Source organism: Saccoglossus kowalevskii, chromosome 16, assembly GCF_978046115.1.
Source record: "Saccoglossus kowalevskii chromosome 16, keSacKowa6.1, whole genome shotgun sequence".
NCBI classification, from domain to species: domain Eukaryota; kingdom Metazoa; phylum Hemichordata; class Enteropneusta; family Harrimaniidae; genus Saccoglossus; species Saccoglossus kowalevskii.
Genome location: NC_140656.1, coordinates 34,691,417 through 34,705,489, shown reverse-complemented (window position 1 = coordinate 34,705,489; position 14,073 = coordinate 34,691,417). Strand labels below are relative to the sequence as shown.

Genomic DNA, 14,073 nt, shown 5'->3' with positions numbered 1-14,073 from the left:
TATCAGTGGAACAGTCTTGGGACAGCTAAAAATCAGCTAATTATCATGCAAATTAGGTAATTAATATTCATAGATTTTTACCAAAACCTAATCAACTCTGCGCATTATCCCAGAGCATCTATGTACCAAGTTTCATCAAAATTTGATTGTGGTTCTTGAGATAACGGTGGAACAAAAAAAGTGACATACATACATACATACATACATACAGACATACAGACATACAGACAGGGTAACTGCAAAGACTCCCTTTTGTGCTTCGCACACGGGAGTCAATAATTAAAATATGAAAAGCAGCACCTACATGTATGTGTAATGTACTTTTACAAAAACACCTGGGCACTTTTTTTAAACATGCCATCAACACCAAAGCCAAGTAAAGCAGGAATGTTAAAAACTACTCAAATAGCAGTCACACATTGTATGAACATTTACAGTGACAAAGGCTTTTCAAACACGTGTACAATCTAATGAAGAGGAAACTGCTTCAAATGAAAACTTTCCTCAGTGCTTTTAGGATTTGCAAAACAAAGTAATATGCATTCAGGTTCCATAATGTCCAATATATGAACCAAGTTTGAACAAAATCCCTCCATACATGACAAAGATATACTTCTGGGATGGTAGAAATGCATGATTTTGATACATTCTTTAAACAAATCACAAAACTTTTGTGATATACATGTATAATAATAATAATAATAATAATAATACAGTTTTATTACACTGTAATGAAATTACAAATTCATTTTTGGCTGAAAGTAATAAAAGGTATAGTAAAAAGGGAAGTAAAAAACAGAACGTTAAAATAACATAAGATTTGGTAGTAAAAAATTAATGTAGTTTGTGTTTTCAAAACACACTTTCAGATACTGTGTCACATGTCGAATTTGTTTAGGATTATTAGTAGTAATAATGATAATAAACTTGTCGATATTGTTTTCAGACTGGAAAGTGGGGATTTCCTTGGTAAATTCAGTGTACATAATATCCCTTTCATCAGTGTAATAGCTACAGTCTGTAATAAAATGAACTTCGTCTTCAATACAGTCGCTCCTACACTTATCACAAATCCTGTTCTCTAATGGGATTTTAGGTCTCTTATGTCTGCCTACTTCTATTTTGAGTTTGTGACAACTAAGTCTCAATTGAGACAATAATTTAATATCTTGTCTATTATTTAACAGTTGTAATAATAATAATCTTTATTGTAATCGTATCCTTATTAGGATCTTGACAAAAGTGTACAATAAAGTATAGAAAAAAAAAAAGAAGTAAAAATAAAAAAATAACATTAAACACATTAAATAAAATTAAAATACAAGTATTGTAAGTATTTAGCTTGACTAATATCACTTTTAAGTAGACTATAAGATCTGAGTTTGGCATCTGGTCTCTTGATATTATTAATCCACATGTTAGTATAATGGTTTTTAATTTTCTGGTAGAGTACCTTACTAGAAACAGTCTGGATATCAATATTATACAGGTCTTTAATTTTGTTAATGTCTTCCAACTATGATCCTTTATAGCAGTTGTTTTCAAGTTCTTTAACTGCATGGAAAGTAAAATTAATTGGACCATTGTTTTTAATGTTTTGGTAGTACATGACAGCTTCAATTTGAATCTTTGAAATTGAAGGTAGCCTGCCAGTTTCAAGCCTACAGCCTATTGTACTACTTCTGTTATTAATATTAAAAATGTGCCTGCAATATTTTAGGTGAAATTTTTCAGTAACAGTGGTGTCCCACTTTTCTGTCCTAACCGACATACCCCATAACTCAGATGCATATAGTAAAATAGGTAGTTGTAACATTTCAAAAAGTTTGGCCTTAAGTTTAAAGTTGTTGAAATTATTATCATAAATATTAGCCATCAGTCGTTCTGCTTTTCTAGCCTTATCTGAGAGTGTCTCCATAGTTTTGTTTAGGGAGCCATTGCTGTTTAATGTCACACCCAAGTATGTGAATGTCTTGGTATGGTTTAGTGTTATGTCACCATAAGTAAAAAATGGATCATCAGATCTCTGCTGTATTTTAGAAAATGTCATGGTCTTAGTCTTAGTGGTGTTGACTTCCAAGCTCCATTCAGTAGTATAATTATGAAGTGCATTAAGTAATGACTGTAATCCACCCTTGGAAGTTGATGTAAGAACAATATCATCTGCAAATAATAAACTAGATATTTTTATCTTATTTAGCTCAGGTTGGTCAGTAGCAGTCTTATTTAATACTTCAACAAGGTCATTAATGAAAATACTGAATAAAGTGGGGCTAAGGAGGCATCCTTGTTTGACTCCATTGGCTGTCTGAAATTCGGGTGTAATTTTGTCATTAAGCTTGACATGGAATTTAATATTTGAGTACATGCTTTTGATAATGTTATATAATGAGCCATTAATGCCATTAATTTGCAATTTGTATAAACGACCAGTTTGTCATATACTATCAAAGCACTTCTTTAGGTCCACAAAGCAGCAGAACAGTTTTTTTTATGTTTTTTACCATAGTATGTAAAGTTAGAATATGATCTATGGTCCTGTGTTTTTTTCTGAAACCTGTTTGATTCTTGTGTATAATGTTGTTGTCTTCAAGATGTTTGTTGTTTCTTCCATTAAGTATCATAGCGAAGATCTTACCAATGACACTACTGGTTGAAATCTCCCTATAGTTTCCTGGATTCAGTGGGTCATTTTTCTTGTGAATTGGAGTAATGGTGTTTTTATTCCACATATCTGGATATGATCTCGTGTGTAGGATATGATTGTATAATTTTTGAAGTGCAGTAATTAACAGTGGAGTGTTGAACTTCAGCATTTCAGCTGGAATCCTATCCATTCCTGAAGATTTCCCAGTTTTCAAATTTTTGAGAGCCTTACCCGGTACTAATTTCTTGTGTTGACATCTCTTTGTTTAGAGATATGTTGTGATTATTGTTTTCCTCCTGTCTGAGTAATTGGTTGTTCATATCATGTTGTTGATTTATCGGTATGTTGGCATTATTACTAATGAATTGGAAATGTTTTATCCATTCCTCATATGCAATGTCTGGTAGTTGGTTAACTTTGCGTGGGCTTCTGCAAGTTTTCTTAACCATCAGACAGTCAAGCGCAAGATGTTCCAGTGTTTGCTGAAATTGGTCTGCAATGTAACTGGTGGAGACCTCAGAAAGGTTTATTTGTATGAAGTTATTGATAGTCTTTTCACTTTTTTCTGTTTTTAAGTACAGTCGGTAGAGACTTTTGGTTTCTGTTGACCATTAATATTTTCCTGGAGCCTTCTTTAATCGGATATTTTGATTAGTGTTATTATGTTTGAAGGATGGTAATTTGATGACTGTTGTTAACTGGCAATGGTCAGATGCTATATTGGGCTCATGTATTTTGAAATGCATGATATATTTTTGTAGATAGACGTCAGTAATTGAATAATCCACTGTACTCGAACCATTCCATTCATGACATGTAAATCGTCCAATTTTATCTCCGATAGCCCTCCCATTCAAAACTGACTCTGTTTGCACATATTTACCAATTCATCACCAAAAGTATTTTTCATTGTGTCCATATTATGTCTTTTAGTGGATACAGTATCATACAAATAATAATCTGGTGTTGGTACATGATTGTCATCATCATCTTCAATAATGTCTTGTAGATCAGCAGTCCGAGCATTAAAATCACCTTGTAGCATTATATGACCTTGTTGTTTGTAGAAGTTGATTTCATCCTGTAGTAAACTGTATGGATCAACATTGTTATTCTCATAGTATGATGAGTTAGAAGGTGGAATGTAGACCGTACATAAGTAGATGTCCTTAGTAAGATTGAAATATTCCTTATTTAATGTATTTTATGTATATGTGAAGTTTGAACATGATCGGTTCAGGCATGTATGGAATACACACAATTTAATCTTAGCAAGTGGCAATTTTCCTACCAACTGGAACATAGGTATTATCACACCTATACACAAAAAAGGTGACAAAGCCAACCCAGACAACTATAGGGGTATAACTCTGCTCAATACTCTGAGCAAACTGTTTACATCCATCATGAAACAAAGGCTTACAGTTTATCTACAAGAAAAGAACTATATAATTAAAGAACAAATTGGATTCATGCCAAAATTTGGCACAAGAGACCACATTTTTGTTCTTAAACAGCTGCTAACTAAATATCTTCAAAATAAAAAATATATATTTGCCTGTTTCATAGACTTCCAAAAGGCCTTTGATTCAGTTTGGCACCATGGCCTATTATACAAACTAAGACAAATTGGCATTTCTGGCAATTTCTATCAAGTAATTAAAAACATCTATCAAAACTCAACAAGTACAGTCAAAACCAAAAATGGCATGACTAAATGTTTCCCTGTTCAAAGAGGCATCAGACAAGGGGATGGCCTTAGCCTTCTCCTTTTTAATATATTCGTGAACGATATTAAATCACACATTGAATCTGGCAAAAATGACCCACCAATGCTACTAAACAATAGGCTCTCTTGCTTACTTTATGCTGATGACTTGGTTCTTTTGTCAGAAACAAGTAGTGGTTTACAAAACGCTATTAACAATCTACAGGATTACTGCAAACAATGGAAGCTACATATAAACATTTCTAAATCTAAATCAATGATCTTCAATAAATCAGGCAAGCTTCTAAATAATTTCAAATTCCAAATCAATGGCTCTGAATTAGAAAGAGTTTCAGCATATAAATATCTTGGAATGAAACTAAATTTAACAGGGAAATTTAATGTAGCACAACAGGATCTGAAAAATAGGGCACTGAAGGCATGTTTCAAAATTAAACAGCTACTATATTTAGAAACATTAATCCCAATTAAAATATACTTAAAAATGTTTGACTCAATGATCAAACCAATTCTTTTATACTGTTGTGAAATTTGGGCGGGTGACATTGTGAATAATAAAAAATACTTTATGAATCTCATGTCACCCATGGAAAAAATGCACATTAAATATTGCAAATTCCTACTCAAGGTCAATAGTAGAGCAACAAACATTGCATGCTTAATTGAATTAGGGAGATACCCATTAATTATCACTGGCATCAAACAAATGTTAAAATATTGGCTTAGAATTAAAAAAATGCCTGATAATACACTAATATATGATGCGTACAAGCTTGGCATCGCTCTAGACAATTCTGGCACTCAAAACTGGGTATCCAGCATAAAAAATTGCCTAGAGTATACAAGCATGGAAAGTGCATGGAGTGATAAAAGCATAGAAGATAACTTTATTGAACAAATAACTGACAAACTAATAACCAAATTTAAAGTACATGCCAGGAACACTCTAAACAACGATAATAAAGGCATCAACCACAAAAATAAACTTCGTACCTATAGGCAGCTAAAAAAGGACTTTACATTTGAAAAATACTTAGACATAATAAAAAACCCGCATCATCGATCTTTATTATCAAAATTTAGACTAAGTGCACATGTTTTGCAGATTGAAATGGGAAGATACAGTAATGTAGAAATAAGTGACAGAAAATGTCCAGTCTGTGATGAAAATGAAATAGAGGATGAAGAACACTTCCTGCTCAAATGTAAATTCTACACAAATGTGAGAGAACCCCTAATTACCATGTCAAAACATCTTAATAATATTATATCAAATGAAGAAAAAATGATAGCCATAATGACTAGTGATGATGAGTCAATTATAATAGAACTGTCTAAATATATTTACAACTGTTTCAATCTGAGAGAAGAAAATATTAAAAAAAACAGTATGTCATCTGCCTCAAAATCTAAATAGTTACATGTATTTTAATTTTATTTAATGTGTTTAATGTTATTTTTTTATTTTACTTCTTTTTTTTTTCTCTATACTTTATTGTACACTTTTGTCAAGATCCTAATAAGGATACGATTACAATAAAGATTATTATTATTATTATTATTATTATTATTACACAAACATGGACAGATGGAAGCACAGAGGTGAAATTATAAGTTTTCATACTTACTGTAACTCTACTATGTAAACCTTTAACACATCCTTACCTGTTATAACACCATTGCAATTTTTTTTTATTTCACCACCCACAGGACATGTCTGTACAATTAAATCCTCTACTGAAGAAGCTTTCACTGTCAGATTGTGCATATTTAATAGTTCATCTTGCATATATGTTTTATAAAGGTTCCTGTCAATCTGAGCTCGCGGACCCTGCATATTAATCATAAAGAGCTTTCATTACAGTGTGCAAATTTTGACATTGCTTGGTAGCTGGTGTTAACGCAAATTCATTTTGAAGACAGTCCCAACATATAGTAGTGTGATACACTTGAAATGGATTAATTGTTAATTGGTTCATGACAATATAGACCACACTGCCAAGTTATCACTAATCAATAAATATATCATACCACCATATCATTTGCTGAATACATTGCTCTGATTGGTTGAGAGTTTTTTTTTTAATTATGCAAGCTATGGTAACAGTATACTTTAAATTACTTTCACTTGGGATTTATTTTTGCTATTTTCGCTGAAGGGATGAATCAGCAAGGTAAATCAATGTTGCCGCTAACAAGAATCTTCTAGTACTCAAATAAACCTTGCAATGACCAATTACAATCAAAGAAAGCTTAGAAAGAACTCCCATGTGCTGAGAGTATTGGAGACACATTAAATATAATTCGAAATTACTTAGCTGAAAACTAATTATGCAAATCAGAAAATTAATATGAACAGATTTGAGTGTAAAACTAATAAGGTCTGCGCAATGTAGCAGAAAATCTATGTTTCCAAGTTTAATTGAAATGTGATTAGAACCAAAAAATTATGAATTATTATGCTTATTAGGGAATTAATATGAACAGATTTTTACCCCAAACTATTTAGATTTGTACATTGGCCTAGAGCATCTTTGTACTAAGTTTCATTGAAATGGAATAATTAGTACTTTAGATATCAGTGTGATGGCTTAAAATTGGTTAATTATGCAAATTAGGTAATTAATATGTACAGATTTTAACCCACAATTATCCAATTCTGTCTATTGTCCTACAGCATCCATGTACATTCATTGATATGTGATGTTTAATACCTGAGATATCAGTGTGAAAGTTGGTTAATTATGCAAATTAGGTGATTAATATGCACAAAGATTTACCGGAAACTAATTGGGTCTGCATAATTCTAGATTCATTGAAATGTGATGATTAGTACTTTAGATATTAGTAGAAAAGCTGAGAATTAATTATGCAAATTAGTTAATTAATATGCACAATTATTTACCCTAAAACTAATCAGGTCTCTGCATAGTCCTAAAGGATCTATGTACCAAGTTTCATTGAAATGCGATGATTAGTACTTGAGATACCAGTGGAAAAGCTGAAAATTAACTAATTATGCAAATTAGGTAATTAATATGCACGAATTTTTACCAAGAACTAATCAAATCTGCGCATATGTTCAGAGCATCTATGTACCAAGTTTCATCAAAATCCAATGAGTGGTTCTTTAGATATCAGTGGAACAGTCATAAAACAGCTAAAAATTAGCTAATTATCATGCAAATTAGGTAATTAACGAGCATGGATTTTTACCAAAACCTAATCAAATCTGCGCATTGGCCCAGAGCATCTATGCACCAAGTTTCATCAAAAACCGATGTATGGTTCTTGAGATAGCAGTGGAACAGTCGGACACACATACACACATACAGACACACTAACTGCAAAGACTCCCATTATGTGCTTCGCACGTGGGAGTCAAAAACAAACTTGCTCCATCAGTAATATGCTACTTCAAGGACTCATTGCAAGTTCAAGAGGAACATTTTGAGTGCTTTATAAAATTTGTACTTCATTTTTTATGATTTAAAGTTATTAATTACTCAGCTCAGAATTACATTTAAAATGAAGTTGATATAATGTTGTGGATTGTGCAACATTTTGTAGTATACCTGCCTTTTTCAGTGCCTCAGTATTAGAACAGATATTTTACAATGACAAAAATACCTTCAATGAACAAATTAATTTCATTGTCAAGATATAAACATTGTAGTAATATGTCCTTTTCATAATACACAGCAAAAATAACATTTTGGAACCAAATAAATGTTGATATCAATACATGGCCTTAAATGACATTTGAATTAAAAAAAATCTAATGTCATAAAGTCAAGCTAACTTACCCATACTGCAGGTCCTTTCCTTCGATTCAATATTTTGTAATGTATACCAGCCCGGTCTAAAAAAAAATGCCAAAATAAGTGATCACAGTAACAGATGACTGAGAACGAGGCTAAGCTCCACTTATTCAGCAATGAAATCACCAATATCACCTTGACAATTCCTTTCAGTGAGTGCACCCTCTGTGACAATTCAAAATCCAATCATTATGTTTTAGCTGCTATCTGCTAGACTAGCTCTGATTGGATACATTTACCTTGTTCAAATACACAGTCTCTTGCTGGAATCACACACAGTTTCATCAAGTTAAAATGATTAAAACAATCCAGAAAAACAAATTCTGGTAATTTTCACCACCAGATTTTTCTGCACTGTTAATTTTCAATATTTTTGGAAATCAACCCTAATTTTGGAGCCAACAGACAAAATTTGTGTAAATTTTCAGAAGGAAATGGCAGACTGTAAACAGGACTATTTTGTGAATTTTTGATGAAAAGAGGGAACTGGTGGTTAAAGGTTAAAATAGATATGACAAAAGGATGACATGCATTAGAATATCCTATTGTTTCAATACCAGGCTAGAAAGACCACAATTATAGATTTACAGATACAAACCCACTGATTTACAGATACAACCCCACTGTTTTACAGATACAAACCCACTGATTTACAGATACAAACCCACTGATTTACAGATACAAACCCATTGATTTACAGATACAAACCCACTGATTTACAGATACAAACCCACTGATTTACAGATACAAACCCACTGATTTACAGATACAAACCCACTGATTTACAGATACAAACCCACTGATTTACAGATACAAACCCACTGATTTACAGATACAAACCCACTGATTCACAGATACAAACCCACTGATTCACAGATACAAACCCACTGATTCACAGATACAAACCCACTGATTCACAGATACAAACCCACTGATTTACAGATACAAACCCACTGATTTACAGATACAAACCCACTGATTTACAGATACAAACCCACTGATTTACAGATACAAACCCACTGATTTACAGATACAAACCCACTGATTTACAGATACAAACCCACTGATTTACAGATACAAACCCACTGATTTAGTCAGAGTAAATTGGAACCCACGCTTTCGAGTCAGTGTTTTGGATTATACCATTGAAAGACTCTGCAATCTGTTGTACACTTTGTCATTTGCTCATGAATACCTAACATTGACATTACTTTCCCAGTAACCTCCATTGGAAATCTAATATCCCAGTTGTTAGAGGCTCTACCAACAGTGGTTGATGTGGATTCTATCTATCTTGTTGTCAACTCCAGACGTTGTACATTGACTAAAGCTGCTCATTCCTAGCCAAGGTGCATGGTCTTATTTACAATAGCCAGTGTTCTCACCAGGCCTCTGAATCGTCACAGTACCGTGACACTTAGATACTTGCCTGTGATGCTTTTTAGTACATCCATGCTTTGTTAAAGGGGAACCGCTCAATCCCATGGATTGCACCAAAGAATCATGGGACACTATTGTTTATGTTGTTTTTAAAGTTAATCTGTCTTTTGTTATCCATTGTAAATTTAATCCAGAAAGTAAATTTGTTGTGAGATTAGGCTTAACTTAACTTTAACAAGTGTCTGTCTCATCTTGCCCAAATTTAAAACAATAACATGTATTGCTCGAACGTTAATCCTGCCTTTGTTAGCCATACAAAGACGGTGATAAAAACGTAAGTCTGCCAAAAAGTTGCCAAGTCGTTCACGGGTGCGGCGCCGCTGAATTAAAAAACAAATACTTGAGAAAGAACAGTAATTTGCCCATTGCAGGTAATGGCAATGATGTGACAAAACAAGTCTCACTAAGGCAGCGTACATCGGGAAGATCTATCATGATTTGTTGCATTTGCTATTACTACTCAACTGCCGGTAACACTAATTGCCAAAAATAAAATAAACAAGCAGCCTGTCATCTGAGATAGCTCCACTGTTAGCAATGTACATTTCAATTAAGAACTGAAGATATCATTAGAAAATATGTATAGTATCAAAACAATCTGAATTCAAAAATGTCATGTTTTACCAAATATGACAAAAATATTCATTAAAATTAGAGAATTGAAGATATCATCATAAAATGAACAAATCTGAGAGAGGTCTAGATGTAGTACCTATACATATAATATTAGAGCAATCAGACTAGTGGTTTTCAACAAGAAGTCAAAAATATCACTTTTTACCAAAAATTACAAAAATATTCACCAAAATTAGAGAATTAAAGATATCATTGCAAAATGAACAAATCTGAGAGATGTCCACATTAGTAGCTATATATGTAATATCAAAGCAATCAGACTTGTGGTTTTTAACAAGAAGTCGAAAATATCACTTTTTACCAAAAATGACAAAAATATTCACCAAAAATAGAAAATTTGAGATTTTGACATGAAATGAACAAATCTGAGGAAGAACCATCCAAGGTACTTGCATATCCAATTTGAAAACATTTTTGCAGTTTCGAAGAAGTTGAAATTGTAAAGTTGACGACGACGGACAATCAATAATATGAACACCTCTGCTGTGTCGACTTTGTTGACAACGGAGCTAAAAAACAAGTAAAATTAAGTTGCATTGGAAAGAAAAACTGTAAATAAATCTAAGCAAAAAAATATTCAACTGCACAAAATATGTCACATTTATCTGTAGCAATTACACTCTGCATATGAATACAAGAGTGATTGGTTTACAATTAGCATAAAGATAAAGAAACGTGTATATTTACAAAATGACTAGAATAGGTCACATGACCAAAAGTTATATAAATAACCATATCTACCTTTGATACATACTGCAGTGTTTTGTTTTACTTACCACATATTTTAGCACACAGTCCATCCAATGCATCCACCTCTTTCATTAAATGACCTTTCCCAATCCCACCAAAAGATGGATTACAAGACATTTCACCTAGCACAAAACGAGCATACATTATAACGTGACATTTAATTACATTTATACAAAATGTGTCAACGTTTGGACTGTGCAGACAAGCCTCTTTGTTATACACTGCCAGTGAGGTCTCGCACAACACTGTCTATAGTCCGTGGTGAATGAACAAATACTGAAATGGCTGAAAATCATGATAAAAATAAAGAAAATAAATATCTATTACAAATTATTTGTTTGCTTCTCATTGCAGTAAATTGTATGATTTTAAGGTCATAAGTAATTACAACATATGAAGCACCTCAAAAAAGGTTACTGTGACTCTTTTAAAGTTGTATTGGTGACAAAACATGAGTAAAATATGTCATCACCTTAATTTTGCTAGCATGCATAGATTGATTTTATCCAGACATCACTTGCGTGATTAATTATCTGTTGATTTTGAAAAAAACTTTTAGAGAGAATGAGAAACGGCCGATTCCGCCTACAAACTCAATTTTTAGGAGGTTCACAGAAATGTTCGTAACTTAATCCCCTGAGCAAATATATACAAGAAAAATACATGATCCTATTCTCCTACGAGGGACGTTTAATAAGTAATGCCCCTGACCCACTTCCAGTTTTCTGATCTAGATATATATATTTATATTTTTTTTTTTTTTTTATTTGCTCTTATAGGCCACTGGCCCCTTTTGCTTATTACAATACTGATGCAACAAATCTTTTGGTCAAAGGTCAAGTACATCTTGTCTCAACTTAAATGCATTTTGTATAAAAACAGCTAAGTTACTAATAATTTCAAATGAATTACATGACATTAAAGAATAAAACTTATTTGCAGATGGATTTGTATAAGCCCAAATGGGAATGAGCCGCTTTCTAAGCATCTCGTACAGAGGACATATCATAATGAAATGATATTCGTCCTCTACTTCCATCATGTCACAGACTCGACAAAGTCTAAAATCAATGTCAAGCCCCAAGATCCTGCCGCCCTCTATTGCCAATACATGACTGGAACATCTAAAGCATGATAATGTTCTTCTCAATTTAACATTACTAATAAATAATAAATAATCTTCCCTCTGGAATAGGACTTTGAAATTACAATATGTACGTAGTTTGTCTTTTGTACACACCTCCGCTCTCCAATTTTGTCTGAAAATATCATTTGCCCTTGACATGAATTGACAAAGAAAGGCTTCAGGGTCACCAGGACCCTGCCAAAACCACACTTCACCAAAACCAAACTCAAAAAGAATAGATTTTATGTGTGTTGCCCATGACGTTCTGTCATTTTCATCAAGATTGAGCGCAAGTTTATAAGCTTGCTTAGCAACTCTACTTGGGTGCATGCTTAATAGTCTTAGCCAGTATTTCATACACTTTTTGATTGTATAATTATATATAGGGTATCTACCACACTCTCCGAGTACTGCAACGTCGGATGTGGAAGACTTAACTCCTAAAAAAGCTTTGCAATATTTTAACTGGGCTCTTTCTACTACCTGATACCTATTATGTCCCCATATCTCTGATCCGTAACTCAAAATTGGTAAAATCATACCATCAAATAATTTAAAATAATCATTATATGGAAGACTCCCAGTATTATGTATCATGCGAAAAATTGCCCCCATCGCTTTTTGTGCTTGTCTTGCTAATGTATTTACAGCCATTGACCATGAATTTCTACTAGAGATCAATAAACCAAGGTATTTGTAGTAACTTACTGTATTAATCTGTGTCCCTCCAAAAGCCCAGTTTTCACTTTTCTTAACAATGCCCCCGCGTCTAAAAACTATAATTTCTGTTTTACTTAAGTTTACCGACATTTTCCAAAGTGTACAAAATTTTTCCAAAATCGACAGAAGTCTCTGTAAGCCAATAGGAGAATCACTAAAAATGGCCACATCATCTGCATACAAAAGTGAAAATAAGTTTAGAAGTTCCTGTGAGATTTGAATACCCACGTGACCTGAATTTTTTAACATAGTATTGAGTTCATTGATGAATAATGTAAATAAAAATGGACTAATCATGCATCCCTGACGTACCCCAACATGACAAGAGAAGTAGTTTGTAATACCTTGCTGCGATTTAACACAGGCTTTGACATCTTTGTACATGGACTTCAAAATAATAAGCATTTTCCCACTAATACCCTCTATACATAGTCTATACAATAATAAGTTATGGTCTACTGAATCAAAAGCTTTGCTAAAATCCACAAATGCACAATAAAATCTACCTTTTGATTTACTCAAATATTTTTGAACCATAACATGCAAGACAAAGATGTTATCAACCGTACTATAACCTTTGCGAAAACCTGCCTGACAATCTGTAATACAACCCACAGCATCTGCCCATTTGACCAGTCTTATATTCAATATTGATGTGAAAATTTTACTCATTGAGTTTAATAAGGTAATTCCCCTGTAATTCTGTGGATCAGTCATACTTCCCTTTTTATGTATTGGTACTATTATACCTTTACACCATTCATTTGGAAAGACACCGGTGTCAAAAATAACATTAAACATGAACATTAGAACGGGAACAAGTATATTTTTGGCAGCTTTATAAAAATCATTGGGAATGCCATCCGGTCCAGGGGATTTGTCATTTTTTAGTTTTTTCAGTGCATGTAAAATTTCTATTTCTGAAATTTTCCTATTCAAAATTTCATTTATACTGCCATCCTGACTATTGCCCGCGTAATCAAAATCTTCTAAATATTGCTCAACTGTGGCATCTAAAGGTGACTTTTGTCTTTCGGGGTTGTGAAGTATTTCAAAATGTTGCAGCCATTTTGTCGGTGCAATGTTTGGACAATGCTTACTGACTCCCGTGAACCATTTGACCTGTTTCCACAAATCATTTCTATCTACCTCTCGTAAATTCTTACAAGCATCACGTTTGAATTTGCTTTTTGTTTTTTCACAT

General features: G+C 33.0%; 1 protein-coding gene across 1 annotated transcript in view; it reads right to left on the bottom strand.

The window, feature by feature from the left end:
- LOC102801360 (5-taurinomethyluridine-[tRNA] synthase subunit MTO1, mitochondrial-like) overlaps positions 1–14,073 on the bottom strand; it is an 82,571-nt gene that overhangs the window by 56,022 nt on the left and 12,476 nt on the right. Inside the window, exons 3-5 of the mRNA XM_085491415.1 lie at positions 11,050–11,145; positions 8,183–8,238; positions 6,042–6,207 (exon numbers count right to left, since the gene is read on the bottom strand). Coding sequence (XP_085347541.1) covers positions 6,042–6,207; positions 8,183–8,238; positions 11,050–11,145 — 318 coding nt within the window. The remainder of the gene's footprint in view (positions 1–6,041; positions 6,208–8,182; positions 8,239–11,049; positions 11,146–14,073) is intronic.